Source organism: Serinus canaria, chromosome 5 (assembly GCF_022539315.1).
Source record: "Serinus canaria isolate serCan28SL12 chromosome 5, serCan2020, whole genome shotgun sequence".
Lineage (NCBI taxonomy): Eukaryota > Metazoa > Chordata > Aves > Passeriformes > Fringillidae > Serinus > Serinus canaria.
Window position 1 is genome coordinate 23,689,934 of NC_066319.1, and position 27,478 is coordinate 23,717,411.

A 27,478-nucleotide genomic window follows, 5' to 3' on the forward strand; every position below is an offset into this window, starting at 1 on the left:
CCGGACGGCGGCCGGCAGCGGGCGGGGCGGGGCGGGATCCCCCGGCGGCGAGGCCGCGCTTCCGGCGGGCGGCAGTGACAGGCGGGCAGCGGCGGTGGCAGGTACCGGCACCGGCGGGGCGGCGTGGGGTGCCCGGGGAGCGCGGCCGGGCCCTGCCTGCAGCAGCGGGGCCCGGCGGCCTGTCCTGGTGCGGCTGGGACGGGGGCTGGGGCCGAGGCTGAGGCTGAACGGGCCGGGGCTGGGCCCGGAGCCCCGAGCGCTCCGCCCGGGTGTTGTCAGGCTCGCCCTGTGTGAGGGAGCGGCTCGGTTCGTCCGCGCTGCGCGCCTGGCGGGAAGAGCGCGGCCGGTGAAGTGCCGCGGGCACCTGGGCGGGGAGAGCCGGGCCGGCAGCCCGCGGTGTCCTGGTCACCGCTGGTCGGGGCAGGCGGTGCAAATACCGCCGGAGCGGCGCCACTGGGGCTGCTGCTGGCTGCTCCCGACCTCGGCGGCTGCCGCGGGGCTGGCGCTGGGTCTGGCTGCCATTAATCCCGGTGCCAAGCAGGAGGAGCTGGTACTTGTCCGGCCTTCAGGCAATTGGCGTGTACTAGGGGACCTTTGTTTTAGCAGTGTAGATAGTAAATCCGTGAGTCTCGTCAGCAATCTTGAGGTTCTCTCAGGGGTCTCCCAGGAGATGAGTCAAAGGGAACGGGAGAGAATAGATGTATGGTGGAGGCTGTGTGTGCCCCACTGCCTCCTTCACATGTGAGTCCTGGGTGAGTCCTGCGCGGCACTGAGAGCAGCTTCTGTACTTTGTGCAGCAGCTCCGGAGAGGACGCTTGGAGAGTTCAGCGCTTTTGCCCTCTGACCCTGCAGAGAACCAGTAAGGGGAAGTTGGCTCCTCGCTAGAGTGGATTTCCAGCGAGCACGGAGGTAGCTTTCAGTAAATGGATTGAGGTGACTGGGGAAGGAAGGCTGCTCAATTAAAAAGCTGTTGGAATAATGAAGGACCAAAGGGCTTCCCTGAGCAATAGCATGTCTGTTGTGAGTTTACTGGTCGTGGTGAGCCAGGAGAAGGTCTGGCTCTTGACCTCTACATTCTTTCAGGGTAGTACCAGGGTAGTGATGCTCTCGGTGGTATCATCAGTCTTGGTGTGAGGGAAGACAAGGGGTGGGCTTTGTGGGTGAGTCTTGGTTCTGGACCTCATTCATGCACGTGAGTACCCTGAAGGTCCACTGCTGAGTAACTGTTCCCTTTTCTTTCAAAGTGTTTTTTTTTAACACTGTAACAAAGTGCGGGGCCTGATTGATGTGTACAGAAAAAGAGGCATCTGTGCAAATTGGCTGAAACTGGGAGGAGGTGGGAATGGTAGCAGATTCATAAAAGTAATCCCAGAACCAGGACTGTGTTGCATCTGACCATTGCTTGTTCATCTTGGATGGGAGAAGAGGCCACTTGACTTCTGTAATTCTTTATTGTATGTAGAGCTGCAGGGTGGTAATATATGCATGGACATATTTTGAAGTGTAATTAACTTATGGACTAATAGTACATCTGGAAGAAAAACAGGAAAAGGAAATTACCAAGCAGGTGTAGCTTAGAAATAAGTGATAGAAAAGTAGTGAAACTGAAATTGCAGAAAAAATTAGTTTTCATGAACAGCAGCTACCACGATTTCCAGGATAGAGTGTAAATGGTCTTCCATGGTAAATTCTGGATCTTATATAAGTTCAGAATTCAGTTCAGTTCAGAATTTGTGTGAAAATTGTATTTTAATGGTCTGAGTTCTCTCCTTTAGTGGAGTTTGCTGTTCTCCATCACATGTCTCTCTTATCTAGGAAAATTAATTTTTATTACACAGCAAGTGTTCAGGTGTAGTGCAGTTGCAGAAAACATACTTAAATACTTGGGGAAAAAGGTAACAGTTGGCTCTTTAGAGCCTGGCAGTAAGTAAATGCTTCTGCGGCCATATGTGATTCTTTAGGTTTTAAATCTTTGGCTAGAATTTTTGGTATGTAGGTATGTAATTTTAAAATCTAGGTATGCAATTTTTTTTATCTTATTATTTGCTATATGGAGTGTACCACTTGCATCTTGTCGTGACATTTATGTAAAACAGGTGTAGTTTTTAAACTGAGTTAAATCTGTTGAAATGCTCTTTTATTGTTAAAAAACATGTAATGTTTTTAACAAACACTTTACTCATTTCAACAACTCTATCACTATGACACATATGGACTTTCTGTTTAATGATAGATCCCTAGGGATCATTTTTGAGTACACACGTAAGCATCTCATGCAGCTACACTATTGGAAAGTGAAATGTGTATCCTTATATGACAATCCTCAATTTGTGTCTTACGTGATAACTCTAGTTCTCTCCTTCTTAGAGCCTGCTAGTTCCCAAGCATTTAGAAGATTTCATGTCCTAAACTGCTGTATGGTTATCTGATGTGAGATCCTGTGCTTTTGCCTTTTGCATGTTGGGAAAGGGCTGGAGAAAAATCTGCAAAATCTTCTGGGGCTCTCTGGGTACTACAGTATGGTTCACAAGAAGGACCTGAAATCTAAGAGGTCTTCTGCTCTGGATCCTGCTTCCATTAACACCATGGAGCAGTAATCTACGGCCAAGGAATGGAGCTGGCTGTGAAAACTACATGAAGGTATCTGGAGAGCCTCGTCTGTTTTTCCAAGGGGTGAGGCCAGAGCACTATCCACTATCCACTGGGCTCTTTTTGCGGTGTGGATCCTACTAACAACTTCCTTCTTCCACATGGTGCCACACTAAGATTAATTTTAGGCCTCAGGGGAAGTCCCCCAATGCTGTCTAATAACCTGCTCTTCTGTCTCTGGACAAGTGCTGCAAGTTGACTGTGAAACCAAGTGGTGAGTGTAGGGACAAGTGTAGGGACACTTGGTGACTTGCTGACCCTATGGCAGTACCATCACTACTCTGTGGGGGGATTTGGATTTGGTCCCCAAGCGTTTCAGGACTTGGCTTTGGGGAAGTGGTTGCTACCAGGCATCCCCAAGAATCTCCTATGAAAGGCATCTCAGTGGATGGCAGCAGTCAAATGTGGTCCTCTGTCCCCACTAGGGCTGGGAAGTCCCTGAGAACTGTGAATACTGAGAGGCTGTCCTAGGGAGCCATGGATGCTTCCTCAGCATGGAGCACTGGCTTTTGGGGCCGCTGAGCTCCTGTGGGAAATGCTTTAAGCTCGCTGAGTCATAGAAGTCAGTGTCTGCCGTTACCATAGAAATTGGATCAGCTGCTAGGGGTGGGGAGTCCTGGTCCTTTGGCTCCACTGCTGCGTGGTTCCAGCATGAGCTCAAAGTGCTAGGGAGCCTGATTTCTTGCTCCTTTCCCTGTCGATATCAGAGGAGGTCAGGCAGCTCTGGCAGCCCTGACCAGAGGGCAGGGAAAATAATTTTGCTTGGATCTTTGCATGGCTGCAGTGGTGGGACCCTGTGTGTCTGATACGTTGTCTTGATGACCTGCTGTCTGTATATATCATGCTCTTTAATATTTTGGAAAACATTGCATTTGATTAGCAGTGCTTTCAGTCCTTTGGGAGCCCCAGAAAGGTGAAAATTGGTTGTAAACTGGTGAGTAGCAGATAAGGGAGGACAGGAAGTAAATAATAAGCTTGGAATGGTCCAAAGGGAGAAGAAAACCACTGAATATCCAATTTCCTGTGCTCTCAAAATGCATCCCCAAGCTTGGTGGCAAGGATAGACCTGAGCATGGATGTGACACCTTCCAGAGCTCAGTCTCTCACAGGTTTTGTCCTCTGTGCGCAGTCTGTGTAACTGTTTCATTGTATTCTCTGGATGAATATACACATTCAAGCTTGAGGGATGGAAGATGCACATCATCGTTGCCCCCTCTCCATTCTGCCAAAGGAAATAGCTTTACTGCAAATATACTTTTCACACTTGTGCCTCCTTGAACCCTTCTTTGAACCCTTTGCTCTCCTTATAAAGCAAAATAAGCATTGCTGTGAAACAGTGTTACAGAGACTCTTGCTGATGCAAGGTGTCACTTGATTTTTCTACACTTCCTCTTGGCTTGCTGCCTGCTGACCACTGAATTACTGTCCACGTGGTCTCTGTGAGCAGTCCAGATCTACGCAGTTGTCCTTTTTAATGTTTCCTTACTTACTTCCAGGAGACTGAATTCAGAGGATAACAGCTGCTTCCCAAGGGTTGTCCCTAAGAGTTGGTACTCTTAGGAGGTCCTGTGTACTGCGCTAGCTCAGTCCCAGCTTTAATGTATCTTTCGCTTCAGATGAGAGTGAGAAATATTTGCAAACAACAGCAAATGCACTGAGCTGTCTGTTTCTTGGACCCTCTTAATTCTTTGGTCTGCTTATTGCATGCTTGGTGAAAAATACTCATTCAGGCACTATGGCTTTAAATGAAAGAAGTGTTTCCTTGCTGCTAGCTATTATGTAGGAGAAAGGATTTACTGGGTGATGCTGAAAGGAGATGGGGATTGTATGTGCATTGTTCTCCCTGTTTTACTAGCTCCGCCTAAAAAATTCCTGTTTTAAGGAGCTGTTCACTTCTCTGTTCAGATCGTAGCACACTGAAGCACGCACTTCAGTGTTGTTGAGAACTCTGGTTCTCCATTATGGGGAGAAGGAGGGGGGTGATTCTTGGGAAAGCTTCCAGCACTGGGCCAAGTGTGGAAACAGCCGGGCTTTGTGCCAGCCGTTCAGAGGGAGGGGGAGCTTAGAGCCATACAGGGAGTGTATCAGGCAGGGGCTGGTGCAGCCTGTCGCCTTCTGCGGAGTCCTGGTGCTGCTTCTGTTTCAGAAGAGAAAAACTATTCTGCCCAGAGTTGTGGTCAAGCAGAAACTCCTTGAGAGGTTGGTACAGCTCTTGATGGCCTTTGATAGCACTTGGCATGAAAGAATCTGACATGTTGTGCCTCTGGCGAGGAGGAGGAGTTCCTGCTTGTATTAAGGGGGAGGGGACACAATCTCTGGATAAGTAAGGATGAGGGAGTATTGGGGGAAATTGATAAGAAGAGGAAGTGTCTCTGTGGGGAGGTAGATTTGTGATCTCTCTGTCTCACCTAACAATCTCTGCAGTCCGTGTTCTAGACACAGTGAAATAAACTGCAGTATTTGGGGACCATGGCTACAGACCCACTCTCAGAGCTTCAGGATGACCTGAACTTCGATGATACCAACCAGTCCCTCAGCCAGCTCAAACTGGCCTCCATAGATGATAAGAACTGGCCATCAGATGAAGTCCCTGCTTTTCCCAAATCAGGTAAGTATCCTGCTTGTTTGGGATCTGGGTTTTGGCCAAAAAGCAGTTGTTTGTCTTGCAGCATTGTGGTCATACCTACATATACAGAGAGCCCCAGCTCCATTTAAAAGCTTTATAGACACATTAAACTTGCACCACACCCAAGTGAATCAGCCTCAGTATTGAACAGCACTAAAAAGTGCAGAGCCAGCTACTGTAAATATGCTCTTCTCAGTCCTGTGCCTGGCTGCATTTTGGTGCTGACAGAATAGATATGCTGTAAATCTTTGAGTATGCTCCATTATGGTCTCTTGCAGGAGAGTTTGGCCTTCTGGACTGGAATGGTCTCAAACTTCCATCTGGGAGGTGGGGCTGGAGATCTGAGTTGTTGCTCTGAAATCCTGTGCTGTGAACTATGAACAGAGAGGTCAGGAAAATTAGCTCAAGGATATACAGTATGACCATCCGTCAAGGGATTATGTTAAGATCCTCCTTTTCCTAGAAAGCCATGACGGTGTCCTTGGGTTTTGTCTTTGTGAATATTTATGACATATCTGAACATTTGTTTGAGAGTGTACATTCTGAGGGACACATATGGATCACATAGGACTAAGAGGACTCTTCTGAAGTCATTGCTGCTCTTGTCCACTCAGAATTTCAAAAGTGGGTTTTCAAGGTGTAAAGTTGCATACATTAGTTCCTTCCATGTAGAAGTGCCATTTTTTCTTATACCTCTATCTTTCTGTACTTGCCAATGTGCTCCAGATCCCTTCTTCTGATTGCTTGTTTCTTGTACTTTGTTCAGATGACTCCAAAGGCTCCCCTGAGCCTGTCACTCACCTGCAGTGGGATGATCCCTACTATGATATCGCCAGGCACCACATTGTGGAAGTAGCAGGTAGGAACCTTCCTGTTTTCTCCTTTGATCTCTTTGCAGCTGGGCTGAGGAAGGACTTTTCTAATTAGGGTTCTGGGGACATCTGCTGTTTGCCAAGCCCAAGTGGCACGGAAAGAACACCAAACTTCTTGAATGTTTGTGATATGTGTAATTTTCCATTGACTTCAGCTAAACTTAGGTTATTTCTTGGCTCTTGCTGACTTGATTATATTATTGTCAGAACTCAGTTGCTTTTGCTGAATTGTTTTAGATATGGGTCTTTACTACGTCCCGAGCACAAAAGTGTTTTTGCTTGATAATGCCACAGAAACGATGTAGTTAAGCAATACAGCTATAAGGTCCTCAGCTTACTGAGTAATCCACAGTAGGTGGCATCACTTGTATCTGAATGGCAATCCTGTCCAGAAATAACATGTACAGAAATCTGAAATAGGGGGAACAGGCCTGTGTTCCACTGCAAGGAAAGACCTGTTCATTCAGGGTCACAAGCATTTGGATTTTCTTTGTGTTTTCTTGTCCATATTATTTATTTATGCTAATCATTGATGATATACTGCTTGGGCCTCCATGAGAAAGTGTTTTGGAGGTATTCTTTAGGTTGCTGTGGTGAGCCTGAGTGAAGGGTAAGGCCAGTTTGTCTTGTGTTCCTTGTTTTTTAAAAAAACAAGCACTTCTACAACTTGTTGTGACTTGATTCATACTTCCTGCTTGACTATAGCCACCTCCTACCCCTCCTGCTGCCACCTCCTACCCCTCCTACTGCCATCTCTCTGTAACTTGGTCCCTGCCCCACATGTGAATTGTCAAGGAAGCAGAGGCACAAGCTGGAGTCCTCCTGATTCAGGGTTGTTCTGCAGCAGTTTGACCACAACGAAAAGAGTCTCTGGCACTTACTTTGGTAAGAGTTGTCTTGATATCATTCTTCTCTGGGCAGTTTTCTCAAATGAGCTTTCTTTTTCCTGGTCTCTCATGTTCCATCTTTTGTGGAACAAAATTATAATGGGAGACTCAAAACCTTGTTGTTTATTGTTTTCCTGCTCAGTTTGACAGGCCAGGTGTTTGACAATTGGGCTGTTATCCCTTATAGATCTGCCAGAAGTGTTTTCATTTACAAATGTGTTGCTAAGCTTCTTTTCCATGGGTCTGGAGTTTCAGGACTGCGGTTTATAGAGGTCTGCACCATGGTCTCTGCTGCTGAAACTGGAAAGGAACAGATGTGTGGGCTCCACCATTTCAGTGGTAATAGCCAGAATATTTGGAATGTGCATGGCACAGGTAACTGGTATTTGAGGACTCTGGGAAAGGGTGAGTTAAACGATAACAGTTTGCTTTAGGCTAAGCTTCAGACAAAGTGCTTAGCAGAGTTTAGATCAGAGACATTGATAAGACTGGAATGTCAGCCCAAACCAAGGATATACTTTGTCTGCTGCCTCCTGAGATAAACACCACTCTTTCTGAGGGATTTCTGTTCCTAGGAAACATGACTTTTTCTTTGACAAGCTCTCTGAACGGAGTATCACTCCAGTGGAGGTGTGTGTCAGTGGCTGTTGGAACGGAGCCATTTGGCCATTTGACATGGTCTAGGCTAGCAAAGGAAGAATTAGCCAGCTTCCTGAAAAGATTCCGGGGTGGGATGATGGCTGACTGGGAGCCCTGCCTGCATTCTGAACTCTTCCCCGCTGTGGTTTAAATTTGTATTCCTAGTGAGCTCTGTGTCCCTGCAGTGTCGCTGTATAGTGCAGAAGCAGCTCAGAGAAGCTTCTGTTCTTGGCTCTTGCTGGCCAGTTTTCACCGGTAGCTGATGTGTCTGAAAGCATGTGATGGTCCCACACATGGCATGTGGTGTGATGCCTTTCTTGGCGCTGGAAGAGCTTGGAGCACAGCTCCTGATAGAGGATTTGCTGCCATGTAGGTTGAAACTTGCTGGTTTCTCATCTCCTGAAAGGAGAATTTAGCAGGTTGATAAAAGGAGTCTGACTTGTACTTGAGAATTTTAACTGTTCAGAGTATTGGACAGGGTAGTCTTTTCTGGATTGTTGTTGGAGGCAAACAGTCTGGTAAAGTCTGGAAAAGTCCTATTAAAGGTAGCCTGGAGAATAAAATCTCACTGGAGGATTAAGATGAAACTGTTCAGATGTCGCTCTGCTGACAAATTGTGTTTGTCAGCAGCTCCAGGTGCAATGAACACTGGCTATGCTGAAACAAAATTACCCTAGATCTCTTGTAAATATTAGTAAATGGCAGTAGATCAAGGATAGTTTTATCCACTCTATTGATTCATCAGCTTTCTGTCCCATGTTCTTTCCTGTTCTGCAGTTCAGAGCAGAAAGCTTGTGGCTAACTCTGTTCCTGCCTGCCCTGAAATATGTTCTGGGATGATGATGCTATTTTGAGACAAAAGCAGAAGGCTGGTTCCCATCCTCGGGCTGAACTCCGTGATCCCAGTGTTATCCTGTGTGGTCAGAAAAGTAATTGCTTTTTGCTGGATGTATGCATGGTGTTAATAACTTAATAAAAGCCCAGTTTTGATGGCAAAAAGTTAGTATGCTCGTTTTCTAGCTGACCTTAATTCAGTCCAAGGCATGCTGGATTTGAAACATCTGGCTATCTGACCTAAGAGCGGAAAGTACTGAAAAACATTTTACAGAATTTGTAAAGAAAATAAGGTTTTGGGGTTTGTTTTTCACTTAAAAATAGTGCAGCAGTTTCATGGAGGCTCTCCTTTGTGCCCTATGTTTCTGTGTGTTCTGGGGACTAGGATCTTGAAGGAAGAGGCTGTCCATGGGAAAGGAGCAGGGATGTCACTGCTGTCTCATGTGGTGGTGTGTTACACAAAGATGACAGCAAAAGGCATCTGGGCCACAGTCCTGAGGGAGTTCTGAGAACTGGAGTATTGTTAGGAATCACAATATTTTGGTTTAAGGAAACATTCTTTTGGTTCTGGGACTCAATGCTTTTCAGAAGGAAGATGTTGGTGTTCTGCTGGTCCTTTCAGACCTGCCTTAAAGTGTGTGTTTATAGAGTGTTTTACGCAGGCTCTGGGGAGGTTTTGGTATGATTTTGTTCTTCTTGTCTCTGAGTGCCTCTTTTTGTGAGCGCTGTAGCAGTGAAATTCTTCTCTACCTGTGGCCTGAAGCTGAAATAGAGGAGGCTTGATTTCATTGCACAGTCCACTTCTGCAAAATGTTTTTTTTTCCTTGCTCACGTCACATAGCATTTGGAGGAAACACAAGCTCCTGGTTGAGGGCTGTTAAGGAACTATCCCAAGTTTCTGTTATGCTGAGAGTTTCTGTGTTCTCCTGCCAGTCTTACATGGCAAAGGCTGCTTCCATCTTCTTGGGGGTTGAGGCAGACTAGACGTGACATAGTCTTGGCCTTTTAGCACTGGCTGAATTGCAAAACTAAGGCAGGTAGTTAATAATAGTCTAAAGGAGGTTTCTGGAGATGGCAGTTCATTCTGGAAACCTGTGGCTGTATGGGAAGAGCAGAGCTCTTGTCAGCTCTGTCAAGGAGTTCCTTCCTTGTTCTGCTCCCCAGTCTGAAATACTGGTCTCTTCTTTGTGGTCAATATGCAAAACTATGGCTGTGAGGTTCGTCAGCATTCCCATTTTACACAGTAAGTATCTTCCTTTCTTTTGGGATAAGAAAACAGGGGCCTAAGATATATTGGCATATGAATCTCTCACTACCATGGAGGGTAGAAGATAGTCCAGCTATGTAATCCCTGCCCAGTGATTTCAAAACTTTGTTGGATCTCAAAGCATGTTTCGGCTAGTTTGTGTGGGAAATCTGCTGCCTCACACCATTAATTGTCAATCTGTGGGGCTGCCCTCACAGAAAAGCTGTCATGCCAATACATGTAAGACCTGTAACTGAAGTGGGAAAACAAGGTGGGGAGCTATGAGTGTCCCTTCTTTTATGTTACTGGATTGAAGCTGCAATTCCAGCAGTAAATCTATTTTCATTGGTGAACCTGGTACCAAACCTACCCAGCAAACTTGACTGCAGGTGCCAAAGCTGTAACAGGTGCTGATGATTTGCTGTAGGTGTTGTTGATTGACATGGGAAGGTAAAATCAATATTTGAGCACCAGTAGCTATTGTTTCTCTAGGCAGACAAAGGTAGAAGTGGCAGACAAAACTTGTGTTGAAGATGTGTTGCAGGGTGTCTTTGGTGGCCAATGGGCTCAGCAAAGGCCCATTAGCAAAGGGTAACAAGGGTCCTTTTCAGGCATGGTACATTGTTACTGGCTCAGTTAGTACAGACTGCCTGCATTTCTGCTGCTTTTGGATGTAGTTTTCAGCTTTTTAATTTTTTTGTTTGTTTGTTTAAGAATATTTTGTATGATAAAAAATGATGAATTGCCTCTATAGAATTGAGTCCATCCAAAGCTCAGCTTGTGCACCATATTTTGATATGCAAGGTCAAGGGAAGGGAGAGTATCTAAGGAATTTTAAGTTTATAAGGGAATGGAGAATTTCTTCCTAGAGCTCTGCTCTGCAAAGGCTCCTATGTTGATAGGCCCATGTTGGTCTGTTGAGTATATAGCTGTGAGAGTGAGAGTGATGGAAAGGGGCTAGGTGTGGTAATAAATGCCTTCCTAAACTATAGGAATCTTTTTAAAATTCTAATTGGCAGTTCAGTTTTTTTACTCAGAATCTACTAATCATGAAAAAAAAGTTATGGGTATGGGATGTGTTATTCATATGGTATGATGCCATTCTCTGTACACTTCTGAAGTTGTTCAGAGGACTTCAGAATTAATTGCAATTAACCCTTTTAAAAGTGGCAGTACAGCAGTTACCATATTGGTGGCAGCGGAAGTGTAACAGTAAGGGCAAGAAATTTGATTATACAGTGTTAGTTTCAAATTCCAAAAGGAGATTTGGGAATCAAGGCTTGCTGTTATTGCCTCTAATTGTTAGATAAGGCTGCTTTTTGCAGAGGAGCATGGGGGAAAGATGAAATGGAAGGAGGTTGAATCCTGCAAGACAGCAGCTAAATGCATCCCAGTGGCAATCTGGCTAGGCTCTCAGACTTTACCCTCATGATTACTTTCTGGGACAGGATGCAAAGCTTGGCTTGCTATAACTTTTTTTCTGTTCCTCCAGACCAGGGTGCACTTGATGGGGCCCAACCAGGTAGGTAGATTTTTTGTGGCACTAACATTTGGTTCTGTAGATCATGGTATTCCTTTAGCATGACCATGGCCTGTAGCTGGACTGTCTCAGGGGAGCCCAAACTTTGCTCAGCCTTAGGCTGCACTGGCAATTTTTCAGGAATCCAAAGGCTGCACAAAATTGTTGTCTGAGGGCTGCACCTCTGCCTCAGGCACAGCAGAATCATCTGAGCCAAATTTGGCATGTGGGTTTTACTTTGGGCACTTCGGGGCTCATGGGTCTCAATGTAAATCCTGTCCTGTCATGGTGGTGGCCTGCTTGGACCAGTTCAGTTTGAACTCCAGTACATCCTGTCATTGTATGTGGTTTGGAAATTCATTCTAGGATTGCTTCCTGTTCTTTCACATGATCTGCTGCTGCACTCATGTGCTAAGCAGCTGGCACTTACACTGGATTCTCTATCTGAAAGCAACTGTTATCTATTTCTTCTCCATTTGGCTGCAGAGATATTGTGTTCTGGTAACTTGTTTGCCCAAAGCTGTGCTTGACTGCCCTGGGCTTGCTGAGCATTTGTTAATACTCTCCGGATTTCAGTCCTGAGTCTCAATAATTTGGCTGCTGGTGCTTTCATGCTTCTCAATGTACATGAAAACTTCTATTGGTGTGAAATTCTTACTTCTAAGACCTTCACACAATTCATGGAAATGCTGATTCTCGTTTCCTCATTATGTGGAGTCTTCTCCCCCTTTTTCTATGCTCTCCAACATCCTCCCATTCTGTATTCTTTAATCTGACCCTCTAGTATATTTTTGTATCAGTTAAAGCTATATTCACTTCATAAGGCTGATTCTGGCAGTGTTTGGATATTGGGAATATCAAGATGGATGAAATCATGTATTAAAATACTTCTGCTTTGAACTCCTTACCTTCTTTTTCTTCAGGGCTAAATCCACTCGGGAATTCAGTAGGCACCTCAAATCTACTATGCTTAAATGTTTCCCAGCTGTGCCATAAGCTTAGCACAGCTAATTGAAATGAAATTACATTTGACATGTTTTTTACTCACAGTGGCTCTGATTAAACATGCTAAGCTTTGTGAAACTTGTGTAGTAATATTCCAGTATTCTGTAGTGGTGCTCTTTCCTTGACCCTCAGCTCTGTTAACTTTGCTGTTTTAGCAGTAACACTAGCTTTTGGTGGCAAGTTTTATCCATCTGCATTGTCTCAGTATCAAAGTATTAGGGTATTCCCATATGAATCTTTCAACAAGATGGGCACCTAACTGAGGCGACCTGGTGAAGGCAGGAATGAGTAGTCTCTAGACTGCAGCTAGCCTGCCTCAAATCATGACATAAATGCTAAAGGATATATTTCAGGATATGTAGTGGATATATTTCTATTTACCTAGAAATAGTAAATAACAGGATTTGCATGCCAAGGATGTATTTTCCATGTGCAGATTTGTGTATTTTCCGACTGTGTAGATTCATTTAATGCCCTGTCTTGGGACATTATTGCCATCTTGATGCGAATTTCTGCTGTGATACATTTGTATTGCTGCAGGTTTTAATCTGAAACATTTGCCTCAGTATTTTAATTTAGCCCTTTTAGAAGTTTGGCCTTGCATTCATGGCTTGGAAACACAGCAGTGATTTTCCTTGCCCCTTGTCTTAGAAGTGCCCTGGAAATGCAGTTCAGTGAGAAGAAAAATGAGTGAGAAGAAAAATGCAGTTCAGGCCTTTAAAGTGCCAAAAAAATATTCAGGAGCTTATGTCAATCAGTGGTACAAGTTCATATCTCTTTAGATGAGCAGCTGTCTTGTCTGGCTTTAGGTATTGGCTACTGTCTTGCTCTTTGTTGATAAAAGCAAAATAATCTGAATCACATCCTTCAGGTAGGTAGTTTAATTCCAGTATACTTGAAAATATTTTTTAAGTCGGGGTGTTCTTTGAGTACTGATATATAATTTGTTATTGGTTTGTTGTTAACTATTAAGCATTCCTCATCTGGGAGAGGTAGGAGACAGCCTGAGAAGCCAAGTGATTACTTCATGGTCTGTAGTTTTGTTCAGTGGAAATTTCAGCTATTTGCAATTGCAAACAAGGGGTGAAAACCTAGATACATAAGATTAATGCTGCAAACAGGAAAGCAAATAGTACAAGGGATGGAGCATCTGGGAAAGATCAAGCCTGATAAGAATCTGTTCTGTAGGAGGCAGAGGGGCCACCTGAAGGTAGTTTCCTCCAACAAGAATGCATGGAATGGGCTTTAGGTTCTTGTTTATAAATTGGAGCAACTGATTGTTCAGCTGTGATGCTGAAGTTTTGATTTTGTCATGTCTGGAGCAAGGAGACTGATCAGATGTATGTCAGGTAGAAACAAGACTGGCAGTTGATTGTTTTGAAAATTTCTGTGTTGACAGGCTGAGCTCAGTGTGATGAAACTGGAGCGAAACGCAGAACTCAGAAAAGGGCATCCTGGTTCCTTTGTAGGTCTCATGCATAAATTCATTCTGATTTGGAAGGCAAAACAGGCCGCTCCTTTTTCAGTCATCTAGGGCACTGTAGATTATCTTTTGATGTACTTGGCCCTGGAAATTGTCTAGGGGATACATGCCATCTCCCGTTTGGAAGAGTCATGGATTGTCTGTTTATTCTTTACCAGTGATCCCAGACTATGTAAGGAACAAGACTGTAGACTTTGCATATGCCTTGCTGTAGGCTTTTATGTCATTTCAGAGAAAGCTATTTAAGGTATGTCGTTCTGGAATTGTGACTTGTCAGGGCTGATAATCAGTGCCCAGTAGCCTGAGCTGAGTGTATGGCCACCCACAACATGGCACAAACATGGTACTGTACTGCACACCACAGAGGCCCGCCTTGATTAAACTTGAAGTCTGCATCTGGCCCTCAGACCATCCACTCTAGTGTGAAATGAAGCCTCAGTTAACTGAAGATATCATCTGTTCTGAATTTAGCATACAGCTACATATGATCTGCAAAGATCTGTTGTCTTTCTGACCATTCTCTTTCATGACTTTAAAACTCAACACATTCTCAAATGTTGCATCTACTTGGTGCTTTATACAGGCAGCAACCTTTGTCCTTCAGATAGAGACATATGAGTTATTCAAGACCAATGGGAAGGGTCACAGTATGCCATGTTCCTTGCCCAGGACTTTGTAACCTGCACTTAGTTGTTTAGACAACTCATTACAGACCTGGCCCTAAAGCTTGCAGTGAGCTACCAAGAAACTCTGGAGTAGGCAGAGAGTGGGCTACCGTGGGATATGCAGTGTGATGTTGGTCTTGTGGCCTGGCTGTGACTGTACCCGGTTGTTCCAGATGAGCCTTGCATCACTCTCCTAGTCCTGCATTCCAGGCCATGCGTCCTCCCCAGCTCCCCGTATCACCGCATGTGTATGTCAGTGTGATGGCCTGTGCCGCCCTTTTCCTGGTCCGTACCTAGTGCTGCCACAGTGTCCTTAGCTTTGGTAGAATTTCTGCCTTGTGTGTGTCAGTAAATTCTGTGTTGTCTGGTGACTTGAAAATGAGACTTGCAAGGTGAAAATAGAAATGAACAAAGTAGCAAGAGAATCTGTTCTGGCCAGATGGGGGCAAAAGGGGGCCAGTGGCATCTTAATGTCATGGCTGGTGTGTATGAATTCTGTGGCTGCCATTTGCAGCACCAAGTGGTCCTCTGGTACTAACAGGCAGCGTTCCCAGAAATACCAGGTTTGCTGTTCTGAGACCTTAGTTTCTGCATGGCAAGTGTAGCCAAGTGATAGCTGAGGGCCAGAGCCTGTGCAAAGGTGAGAAAATGGCTGCATGAATATTGTAAATCCATGCTGGGAAAAGGTTATATTTCAAGAGGAATGATGTATTGCAGGTCAGTCCTGCATAAGTAGTGATCCTTGCTGCTTTTCTGTGCTGTGGTCTGTGTGAGATGGTTTACCATATGGGCGTAAGGAGAGCATTGTTGAGTGTAGCCTCAACAGCCCTATTCACTGTTGCACTCTCTGCTTGACAAGAAAACAAAGGTTTCAGAGCAGGGTGAGTAGCTAAAAAGGTGAGAAGACTTCTACCCTTAATACTAAAGGAACCATTTCATCTCCACTGCTGCTAAAAAGAAGTCATCTTTGTGGAAATTGATTGGGTATTGTGTCTGGGAGAGAATCAGACTTTCCCTCAAACTCTGTATGTCGGCAGGATTTGTGACCTGGTTCTCACTTATGCAAATCTCTCTATTCCCCAGCATGTCTGCTAAGCTTGGCCATGCGCGTCTGCTTGGGCTTTGTTCATGGGGCTGAGATCTGCTGGCAGAAGTCCACTGATGGTTGAAGATTTGCTTTGGGGAAAACTTGGCTTGTTGTCTCTGAAACCTCTAGTGGTGCCTGGGAGTGTCCTCCATGACATGACGGTGCTTTATGGGTTATTTGGCTCCAGTGTGATGGGGACTGTTTTCTGCATGGCTTTTACAAAGAATGCTTTGTAGTGCTGCACTTTGCAGCTCCTTCTGTCTCAGGCTGGAAAAATCTTTCTGTGGATAGAAAATCTAGGAAGCGGTGAAGAGCTTATTCTACAATTTTTCTGGAGAATCCAGCAGCCCTGCTTGGCCCATCTGTAGAAGAGACTTTTCTTTGGAAATATGAGAAATCATCTGGAACTCATCCAGAAGAGTTCTTATCTGGAACTGCTCTTTTTCTATTAATTTCTTGGTTTCCAGGATATGAAATGGTCTGTGTTGTGTGTGCAGAACTGAGCTCCAGGTGAAGCAAAAAACAGGTGCACCAGACTATTAGAAGTTAGTCTGGGACGGTGTGCAGGGTGGAAGGAGTTATTGCGCCACTGAGGGGCAGTTTTCCCTGTGTCTCCCTGGACATGTGTGCATCGGGAGCAATGCCCAGGCACAGCTTTGCAAGATTAATGCTCTTAAAGCAAAGCTCAGAGCACTTTGCTCTGTACTTGCCTCCATCCCTGTGTGCCTGGAGGCATTCTGATTTCCAGTCCTTCATCTTGTTTCAGGGCTGGAGCAGGGAATCTGTTCTTGATTCTCGTTGTTGTCTTGCCAGGCCCGTGGTGTTCAGATTTCTGCTTCCACACTAGGCCCATAGCTGCCAAAAATCAGATTTAGCTTTGCTGGCAGCTGTGCCTTGTTACGGTGGTTTCTCATTCTTTCTTTACCTCTTGCTGCCAATACCACAATGAAGTCCTTAACTCCCTATAATCTCTGACATTTTATCTGCAGGTGATGACAAGTATGGAAGAAAAGTCATTTTGTTCAGTGCCTGCCGGATGCCCCCAAGTCATCAACTAGATCATGTGAAACTGCTGGGGTAAGTACAGTCTTAGTAGGCTGCTGTTAATTTCTTAAATCTGACCTAATTCTCAGCTGCTGGATTCCTGGGGACAAATCCATCTGCAGTAGCTTCTTTAGCTGGTCATGTCCTCCCAAGTGCTTACCTCCATTGCTGGAGATGCAAATTCTCTGTTACGACACACAAAAAGAGTCCCAAAGGGAGTAATAGCCTCTCTTTAGCAGAGCACAAAGTGAGTTCATCAGTTCTTTCTTCTCAGGTACCTGAAATTCACACTGGACCAGTATGTGGAGAGTGACTACACCCTGGTGTACCTGCACCATGGTCTGACCAGTGAGAACAAGCCATCCCTGAGCTGGTTGCGGGATGCCTACAGGGAATTTGATCGCAAGTGAGTAAAGGTGCAGCAAGCAAGGATGTTATGTGCTGTTCTGTAGCCTATCATAAAGGATCTTCCCCAGCCTTCCTGTGTAGCTTGGTGATCATAATTTACTGTCACTCATTCCCCTGCTTAAGGAGGTGGATTTTTGTTTAATATAGACTGAATCATAGGTTAAACAGCTCCTTCTGTAGGTACACCCTTTAAGCCAATAGGCAAGCAGCAAACCCAGGACCTGGTGCAAGTGTGTCAGCCCCACGGTGTAATTGTAGGTTCTTGGGGAGGCTGCTTACTGGTTTTAGATGAATCTTGGAATACAGGGTAGCATGCCCTTAGGCTGCTGAGTGGTCTGACACAGCTACAGAGCATGGGAGAGCAGAGGCCATGGGTGCTGGGGTGTGGTGAGGCTCAGTGCAATAGGCATGAAGCAACCAGGGTGCCTTAATCTTGTGGAACGGTTGGTTCCTCTGCTTAAAGTGCAGCTTGTCATTACTAGGCTTCTCTTGACAGATACAAGAAGAACATCAAAGCCTTGTACATTGTGCATCCAACCATGTTCATCAAGACCCTGCTGATACTCTTCAAGCCTCTTATCAGGTAGGAAGGAAGCACTTCTGGAGGCTCACCTGCATGTTTACACTGCAGGATAGCAGTGGGGCCTTCTCAGAGGGGCACAAGCTGAGTCCAGGCTGGCAGGCCTATCCTGGAGTCTCTCACCTTTTTCTATCTCCTCCCACTTCTGAGCTCAGAAATACTCACACACTAGAAATACCTTTTTAGGAACCTACAGAGTTTGCAGCTCTGTGCTACTCCTTTTTTCTCCAGTCAAGTGGAAGTAAAAAGTTGCAGGCTCTGTAACTCAAATATTTAATTTATTGTGATACTGAAATAGGAACTCTATGAAATAATTGGAAATAAAATCTTCTCAAGCCTAGTGCTGAACACAGGAGGGAGAAATCCACCATTTGAGGGAGCCTGCTGCTGCTGCCAGGGCTTCTAATGTATATTGGAAAGTCTTTGCATCTCCTGGTAAAATAGATGGAGTTGGAGAGCAATGTGGGTGACATCTCTGCTGCTCAGCCATACCTACCCTTTGCCTCACTGATGTTTCTTGTGGTCCTCTGCTCTCCTTTTCTATAAGAAGTCAGTTCTGTTTCTGAATTTCCCAATTTCTCACATATCTACCTTTGTCTTGTTTTTCAGCTTTAAATTTGGACGAAAGATATTTTATGTGAATTACCTTAGTGAGCTGGAGGAGTATGTGAAGCTGGAACAGTTGGGGATCCCAAGCCAAGTGCTAAAGTGAGAATACTGTCTGTCTCCCCCTTGCTTAGGGGTCTGTGAGAGGGGACCTTTTGTAAAGAGTGGCAAGGGAAGGAAGAGATTGTTCCACTCAGGTTTTGCAGGGTGTGCTGACAAGTTGCCTTCAAGACTGGTTACTCTCTGTAGTCCTTCCTGTGTGTCCTTGGCCCCAGTCCCCAGTTCTGTCTTTGAGTTAAAAATCCTCCTGCAATGAAGTACCAATCCTACATCTCCCACTCACCCCCCTGGGGACTTTCTACAAGATACTGACCCTAACACTGACCTGGAGCTCATGGTGTGCATCTGCTGTCATCTGGGCACCTGCTTAGCTCATTCCATGCTGCTCAGCTTGTCTTTGGGGCTTCCCAAAGTTGCCATAATCTCAGTCTTCCCAGATTGCTTCCCTGTCCCACACCCACATATGCATCTGTCTCATCACAAGCAGTGCTGTCCTGGCCTCCTGCCCATGCTGTTACTCAGCTACTCCACCTCTTGATTACAGATAGATACTCCTTTTCTCCCTGCTTTTTTTTTTATGGCAACCAGATGTTTGTTCTTGTGCTCCAGAGCTGCCTGTGGTGGTTTTGCACCGGTGTAATTGACCATACCAGTCTGGTGCTGCTGCCAGCGGGTGTGCAGTGCTAGGTTCATGCACTTTCTGGGAGGTGGAGTTGCTTTTTACTAGTCTGTGTTTTGCTGCAGGTATGATGAATACCTGAGATCCCTGCAGAAACCTTTGCAAGCGCCCCAGAAGCCAACACCCCCACGCCCACCGCTGCCAAACCAGCAGTTTGGAGTCTCCCTACAGCAGTGAGTATTTCTGGATAGTGTTGCTTTTGCCCTGACTTACTTGGTATGAGGTCACTGTATTTATTACTGAACAACAGCAGAAAATGGCTGCGAAATTTCTTGCAGTTCAGACTTCATATGAAACTTTAATAATTTTCCTGAGGAACTCTGTGCTCGTGTCCAGATCCTGACTAACTCAGTTCAGTTCCACCCTCTTGATCCCTGGGTTAGATTATTTTTGCAACTTAGGGTCACAAAGGGAGGAGCAAAATAAGAGCCATGGGGACAGCTTTATGGCACTAGAAACTTCCTTTTAAGCAAAAGAAGTCTGTAGGAGGCTGACAGGGTTCTCTTTAGGACTATGCTGCTTTGAGCAGCACTGCAGATTTGTTTCTTAGTTGTTTTTGAAATCATAAATTCTATTTTAAAAGCGCCTCTATTCAGCCTTGTAGTGAATCCCACTCCCCATTCCTGCACAGTGACAAAGGCAAACACAGACACTGGCAAGGGCTGGGATACTGAGTAAGTGTTGAAGGTATTTTTAACTCTGAGTGTGGTTTTGCCTCCCTGGGGAATGAGGAGGAGCCAGTACTGTGTAGCTAGACACATCCTCTGAGGCACTCTGGGAACACATTCCCCAGCTTCAGTGCAACATTTCCAGATGCTGTTTGCCGTGGTGCCTGAGCTTCTTAGCAGCCTGGGAGGTGTGAAAAGCTCCCAGCTATCTAGTGGTCTGGACAATTGAATGTGAGGGTGGCAGGGAGCACCTTGGCATCGTGAGGTTTTCCCTGATGACCATTTTGTTGATAAATCTTCTGTCACAGGAATGTGGTGGCCAAATTTTTTTTTTCTCATATGTCAGCTTCTTTCTACCCTTGCTTCTATGGGGAAGGAAAAAGGAAGTGTAACCCTTTTCACCTGTTTCATAACTAGCATCCTTGCCTTCTGGGAAACCCTTTGCCCTGGCATATACAGGTTGAGATTTTTATAGGGGATGGAAAAACATTCCTGTGGTCTAGTAATGAGCTCATAGTTGCTCCAGTGAATGATGTAACATGATGGGTGAAGAGGATAGAAGGCTAGAATAATGGTTGAACCAGGGATGGGGATAGCAAGATCATATGTAGTACAGCTTGTGTGGGTAAATTCAAGAGTTGGGGGCTGCATGTAAGGCAGGACCAGTCCTGTGTACCAGTTGTGTGTAACCTGTTGTTTCTTGGTGCAGTCTCAGGGAGAAGAGCCCTGATCAGTCTCCTGTTCCTCTGGTGGTCAGAGATACCATTGCTCACTTGCGGGAGCATGGTAAGTGTTTGGGGAAGCTGCAATCTCATATCAGTGACCTCTGTTCTGTCCAAGCTCCCATCAAGGCTGTGATAAGATAAAGAAGAACAGCAGTCTAGAATAGGGTGTAAAGCCTGAACTAGGTGAATTAGCCTTCAAGTGAGACTGTGGAGGGTTTAGGAGAATTCCTTCTTTCAGGAGTCCATATTCCTACTTGTGTAAAAGTAGCCAAATACCCCTTGTATCCTTTGTCAGATAGTAGAAGCAGAAAGAATCGTTGTACTCTAAAAAAGGGGCTTGTTGATAACTGTCTGAATGGCCGACATCATGGATTTATAATTGTGAAGGCCAGCATTTTTAGAGACTCTCACATGGCTGATTTTTTTCTTCTCCATCTGCTGTCACTTCACAGCTCTTAATACAGAGGGGATTTTCCGGAGATCAGCAAATACACAGGTTGTCAGAGAGGTCCAGCAAAAATACAATATGGGTAAGTGCCCAAACACATCAGAGGCCCTCTCATTCCCTAATTACTACTGTGCAACTGCAACTGTGTAGGAACTAGTCCATCATGGATCCTCTCCTTTGATAGATCTGTAGGTGAGGCTTCATCTTGTGGTATGACCTGAATTGCAAGGGAGAAATATCTGGTACTTCTACTGTGTGGAAAGCATATTCCTTCCCTCTCGTATTCCCTTTACTATCCTTTTCTTTTTCCTGAAAGTTTCCCTGTTTCTTGGGGTGAGATACACCATCTTACTCTGGTTATACTGGAGGGACTTAAGATGACCAGGATGAAATTTAGTCGTGTTTGATTTGATGACTTCTAAAAATGTAGTGCTGAATTCAGCACTGCTTTGTATATGATTTTGGGACATATTTTCCCACTTTGCTAGAAGATGTGATACGTCAAGATTCTGTGGTTTTTAAAATACCTCTTCCTTAGTTTCAGGCTCTGACAATCATGTTCTGTCCTTTGTCTGAAGGAGGTGCTGCTTTTGCCAGTGAGCACTGAGTCTGCTCTACTTTCTCAGGTGTGCCTGTAGATTTCCAGGAGTATGAAGATGTCCACCTCCCCGCTGTGATTCTCAAGACCTTCTTGAGGGAGCTACCTGAGCCTCTCCTTACTTTTGGCCTCTACAGCCATGTTGTCAGCTTCCAGAGTGAGTTGTAACAAGTGCTACTCCCTGAATGTTGCACTGGCTAAGGGCAAAGATGTCTTAGTGGAAACATGCATGGGATACCTTGTGACTGCCAGCAGGGCCTTCATCAGGACAGATGCTGAGGATTGTCCTGTCTCTTTTGATTTTTAGGTGTGGAGGAGATGAAACGTGTGGATGTTGTTCGCAAAACGCTCCAGGATTTGCCAGAAGAAAACTACCAAGTGCTCCGTTTACTGACAGCCTTTCTGGTGCAGGTGAGCATCAGCCTAAGCATTTGCTTGTCATAACGCTGAGAGGCACAGCCTAAAAGGTGCAGGCATCCAGCCTGTGTGGTCTATACCAGGGAGGCTGGAAGCTCCCCAGGGTGGAGTAGAACTACAAAGTAACTGAGTAGAATAGGGGTCTCAGATCTGCTTTACAGTACTTCCTGCTGCCAAGAAAGCCAATGCAAGTCCATTCAAGCAGGAGGGAAGATCATGAGTGGTGATCTGGACTTGTAGAGATTTTATCTGCTAGTGCTCTTGATGCTGTTGTTATGATATGGCCTGGTCAACTTTTCTCCTCCTGTTTTCTCTGTCTCTGGCTTTGGGGAGAGTAGGTAGCTGCTGTGCTATTCTGTAGGATTCACAGTCATCTCTTTCCTTCCCGCATAGGTCTCTGCTCACAGCGACAGAAACAAGATGACAAACACCAACCTGGCAGTTGTGTTTGGCCCAAATCTGCTCTGGGCCAAAGATGTGGCCATCACTCTAAAAGCCATCAATCCCATCAATACCTTTACCAAATTCCTGTTGGACCACCAGAAGGAGCTGTTTGAGGCTGCAGAGGCCTGAATCCAGGCCAGCCCACACCTGCACACTGTGCCCACCTTCCCCCTTCTTTGTCTTGGAGCTGTGACCAAGCTGTCTCCAGTACAAAGGGACCATTGATCTTCTGGGTGATGAGCAGAGTGAGGGCTGTGGAGATGATGGTGAAAGTGTAAGTAAGTGAGCAGGAGACCTGCAGCTCTGGATGGGCAGGGGAGCTGGTCTCCCAGCTGCTGAGACTGGAGTCCTAACCCACCTGCACAGCTCCTCCAGGGCTCATCACCAGTCTTCTGCCCTATCAGATGACCTGCCTTCCTTTCCTTCCCTTCCCTTATGTGCAGTTTTTCTGCCCTCCTGGTCCCTTCCTCAGCACAGATCTTTTTGTTAAAGCTCCCAATAGCCCCAGCTCACCCCTCCTTGCCTCAGCTGGGCTGTTTGGGCTAGGGCAGGATTGCTGGGTTTTGTGATGGAGACATTCTTACCGTGAGTGCCATTTCTCAGCATTGAGCATGCATCCTGCCTTTCCCGAGGGGCACCTGAAGCAGGGAAGGGAGCAGCAGCCCTTGTGCTTCAGATAGCAGCATGTCCTGCACTTACAAACACCACTCTAGACCCCATCTTTTGGCAGGCAGGTGAAGGACAGGCTCATGGCAATGGGCTGTGTTACCTGTCAGACTCCAAAACAATGAAGGTGAGTTTAGCCCAAGCCCAGTCCCTCTGGTGTCACCCACTCCAGGTACTGTTCAGTGTTTGCTGGACTCGGGTGGGTGACTTGCCTCCTGTAGTTATCCAGCTCAGGTGTGTTCGTCCCTCCAGCAGCACTTCCAGCCTGGCTAGGAAGGTTCATGCCAGGCTTGGCTGTGCATGCAGGCCAGCTGTGACCCTTTGACCTCTGGTGAATCTGAATAGCAGGAGCAAGTGCCCTGGTGACACTGAGCTGCTGAACACCATGAGGATCACCATCTGTCCTGGCAACAGCACAAGGCCTCCTGTTCTGACACATGTATCTGTGCTGACTGGCACAGACCGCCTTGACTAGTTAGTTGTTTGTTTGAGCATAATTTTCCCCAGCATAGTGTAACAGAGAGCATGGCCTTGAGGGAAGGTCTGGGAACTGGAGCTTACCCTCACCATGGAGTGCACCAGGCCTGGATTACAAATTTCTGCCCAGGTGCCGAGCACTCGTGCCAAAGCTGTGAGGGAACAGCTATTCCATGCCAAGGGCCTTTGCCGTGTCTCCTCCTGGGTTCATACTTTCCACCCTGCCATCTGGTCCGATGCATCCTCTATGCCCTGGGCACAGCTGGAGAGATCCTGTTCTCTGCAAGGCAGGCTCAGAGTGAGGTGGTCCTGGCACCTCCCTGGAGCAGCTGCAATACTGTTACAGCATCTCTGTTGGGTTTGGGTTGCCTCATTCCCATTACCTGAGCTAAAAGAGATCCTTCTCCTCAGCCTGGGCTTGTCAGGGTTAAAGGAGGGAGCTTCTAGCCTTACTTCACTGGTGTGATTTATCTTTGTATCTTGTGCCCTGTGTGCCTGGGCCAGACCTCCCTGCTGCATCTGGCCTCAGGGACAAATCTTTTGGACCAAGCAGAACTGTTTTTTTAAAGCTACTGGATGCTAAAGAGAATTTGCTTTTTCATAATATTTTAACCTGCCTTTAAACAGTGACCAGGAGCCGGTGCCCCTGGTGTAGTCAAAGTAAGTGGCATCTGCTGCAGGAATTAAGGAGATTGCTCTTTTTGCTAAACTCTGGAATGGGGATGGGTGCAAATGTAGGCAGCTCTGCGAGGCAGCTCAGGTCCAGCCAGCTGCCTTGGAGGAGGCACACCAGAATGTGGGTGGGAACAAGGAACAAGTAAGTGAACATTACTAAGAATGGAGCAAGAGAGGTTCTAAGATAGGACTGGATCTGATCCTTTCTAGATACCAGGAGACTTTGCCCTATGGACGTTACCAGCCTGCTGACTTCCTCAAGTCTCCTAAGAGCAGGAGCCTTCCCTGTTTGGCCAGGCTATGAATTGTTTCATCCTGAACAAGTCACAGCAGTAACTAAGTAAATGTTTTGGAGGGAGAGATAATCTGCTCCAAATTCATTTGTGATCTCTTCTAGAGTGAGTTAGCAGGGCTGATGTGCTGTGGAGGAGTAATCTGGGGTGGACTAGTGTGGAGAGTAAACACTTCCCCCAGTGTTTAGGGAGGCCAGGCCTTTAGGCAAGGCCATGGAGTCTGAGGGAGCCCAGTGCAGCTCCTCTTTCCCTGCAGGTGTCCCTACCAAAGCCTCTGTGGAGGCTTTGGTAGGGAGAGGAGACTTCGTGATCTGACTGTATCTGCAGCTGACACTGGCTTCACCTTCATCTCCACAGAGGAAAGGCAAGCCCAGTTAACTTCTGGGACAAATGCCCAAGCTCAGCAGCCTGAAATCCAAGTGCCTGAGTGCATGAGGCCTGGCCCTATGCACTCTCTGGGGAAGGTGGCATGTTCTGGCCTTGCAGAGCAGCAAGGACTGTTCCCTGCCCAGTAGCCAGAGGAACAGTGCTGGAGTAGCTCCTGTCCAGGGGAAAAGTGGGGAATACTGCAAGTGTCTGAGTTCTGGCTGGACTTTGGTGGTTTATTCTAGGGCTTTTTTTGGGATTTAGGTTGTTTGGGTTTTTTTAGTGAATTCTTGAAATGATGTTTCCTTTTTTAGCAAAATAGAGGCTGGTTCATCCCCTGCTGGCAGGGATAAAAGCCTGTTCCAGTTCAGTGCTTGCAGAGAGTGTTCAGGGAACTACTACTGCTCATGGTGGGAAATTGCTTGCAAATCCTGGAAGGGACCCACTGTAAATATCCCCTTTCCTCTGCTGCTCCTTGTGCTGGAGCTGCTGAGGGCCCTGGAGCAGGCACAGTAACCAGGGTTGCTTTTGCAGTCTTTTCTTCTGAATGCCTTGTATTGAAATATTCCTCCTGTGATCTGAGCAAAGAACTGGCCCGGGCCTGCCTGCAGCCTGTGTCAGGTGGGTGGTCACCAGAGCCTGCACCTGCCAAGGCCAGGGGATTAAATTCCTTCCTCACATGGGCAGGATGCTGGCTGGGCTGGGTTTCTCTGCCTTGTATAGGTCAGGGTGGTATACAATTAAGGTGCTGGACTGTGTCAGTTTTCTCCTTGCTATAGAGCTGCCCAAGGGTCTCTTTCCTAGCTTACCTTTCAGGCTAGCTATTAGCCATTTCTTCCTGTGGGGGTACTTGTTCTGCATCAACCTCCTGCTTTTTAGCACCTAGAATCTTCCCCTCTGCTAAACCTCCTGCTGTCTTAATGGCCTCTGATCACTCCCTGGCCCAAGCTGTGAACTGACACGAGAGCTTCTGGGTGGTGCAGGGGGTCTGGGGCCATCCAAATGCCTTGTGTGCTAACATGAGAGAGCTGAGGGCCAGTTTGGTCCCAATTTCCTTTTTTATGCACAGGGGCTCCTGTGCAAAAATTTCGGCTTTGCTTTTGTTGGTGGTGTTCCCTGCCTTCTTTGTTGATGTTCATTAGGTGCAGGCCTGGGTTTTCACAGTTCACACTGTTTATTTTCTTTTAATCTGCACCAGTCTTGTATTTCACAGTTTGCACTTTTTGTATTTCAATAAAAATCAAAATGTAATCTCAGATCCAGACACGTTCGTCATGTGGCAGGCAGCAGCAGTTACACATCTACAAGAAACAAGTAAAGCTGTCTATGCTGCAAACCACAACCATGCTGCAAGGAAGGAAACAAGGTATTAAATGCCCCCTATGTGAGTAACGCTGAAGAAATACTAGGTTGCAGGAGCCTTGGGCTGGAAACAGATTTAAAACAAAAATGAAGTAGTATAGATTTGGCTCTTCCGAAGAGGGATGTTCTTTCACATTACTGTCTTCCTGTCATCTTCCTGTAATGAGCAGTCTGCCTAGGATTTCCAAGGGTGCCAAGCAGGAGCCACTTTAGGATTAGCTGGCTAAGTTTATCCTGGGGCCAGGTGATACACTCAGCAGAAGCCTGCACCTTCTCATTTCGATGTGTCTAGATTGCTAACTTGATGAACAGTAGTCTGGTTAGGACCACTGCACTCCCCTCGATCCATATTCAGTTCACTGCTTTTTCCTAAAGACTGCAATTTGCCTGTTACATCAGTAAGTTTTTTGGCTAGGATGCAAGAATTAGGAGTAGAATGGAGAGGGCTGGAGCTAAAACCATCAGCATTGGGCAGTAGCCTGACTGCTGGGATGTCAGCGATGTGTTGATGCTGATGTCGACACTTGCATGTCTAAAATGTGTGCTGCTTGTCTGTTTTTACGGTACCAGTTAAGGGCTTCCCAGTGTTGCCAGTTCCCCTTCTGCATGTTGACATGGCCCCTGTAATGGGGTCAGTGTGGTTAACATGCCAACCATACAGAGAGATCTCAAACCTCCTCAGTGTAGCAGCTGCTCCTGGCTCTGGGCTTTGTCACAGTGACCTGCCTGGCATTGTGCTCTAGCAACATCAGCTCAGAAGAGCTGGAGAGCAGGTGCATCTGTCCCTGACAGGGAGCTGGCACTGGCAGGACCTATGTTATGTGCAGTCATGGGCGGTACTGAACACAGTGTGAACACCATTGCAACTGGACACTTTCTCATGAGTAGCTGCCCCCTGACTTGATGGACACTGTTCTGAGAATGTTTTTTATAAATACATAAAGTAGGCTCACAAGACAATGGTATTTAATTGTTCATGACCTTGGTGGTTAATCATACATATGTGATTGTTTACTGTCTCACTTATTTCTGGACGGTTTTTCCAATCCCTTGTCTTCCTGGTGACATGGTGTAAATAGTGGAAACGAAAAGCCCTGGAGCAGGCCCCAGATCCTATATTTTTCTGCCTTTTCCCACCCCTTTCCTCTGGAGATAAGTTAATATTTCAGTTTTCCCAATTCACTGGTGAGGTCAGCAGGGTCAAACACTGCATGACTGTTCCTCCCACCTTCAGGCACCTGTTCTGTCTGTCCCTTACTGTCCTTCCAGTTGGCTGATCTCAGTAAGATCCCACTGACCTCTCCAACTATAATGCACCAGTCCATTTTGCCCTCTGATGGAGGCAGCAACTTGCTCTGTCCTGCATTCACTGACCCTCCTCTTTCCTGGAGAAAAACAAGCATGAGCCTGGGACTGTCCCAGACCTGTTGGTACACGGAAAAATGCAGAG

The 27,478-nt window shown here is 46.2% G+C and overlaps 1 protein-coding gene across 9 annotated transcripts; it reads left to right on the forward strand.

The window, feature by feature from the left end:
- Positions 1-23: 23 nt before the first annotated feature.
- ARHGAP1 (Rho GTPase activating protein 1) lies at positions 24-25,922 on the forward strand. 9 transcript variants are annotated; one of them, XM_030239871.2, is made up of 16 exons: positions 31-101; positions 798-909; positions 2,470-2,673; positions 5,074-5,257; positions 6,042-6,134; positions 11,246-11,275; positions 16,502-16,589; positions 16,831-16,962; positions 17,461-17,547; positions 18,154-18,252; positions 18,955-19,062; positions 20,267-20,343; positions 20,735-20,812; positions 21,357-21,485; positions 21,636-21,739; positions 22,139-25,922. In XM_030239871.2, the coding sequence occupies exons 4-16, from the start codon at positions 5,119-5,121 to the stop codon at positions 22,316-22,318; spliced, it is 1,344 nt and encodes a 447-aa protein (XP_030095731.1). In that variant the 5' UTR covers positions 31-101; positions 798-909; positions 2,470-2,673; positions 5,074-5,118; the 3' UTR covers positions 22,319-25,922. The 9 variants fall into 9 exon arrangements, with proteins under 9 accessions (XP_030095733.1, XP_030095731.1, XP_030095728.1 ...); XM_030239868.2 differs by having other exon boundaries at positions 2,470-2,640; XM_030239872.2 differs by having other exon boundaries at positions 34-101; positions 801-909; positions 2,470-2,640.
- The last annotated feature ends 1,556 nt before the right edge of the window (positions 25,923-27,478 follow it).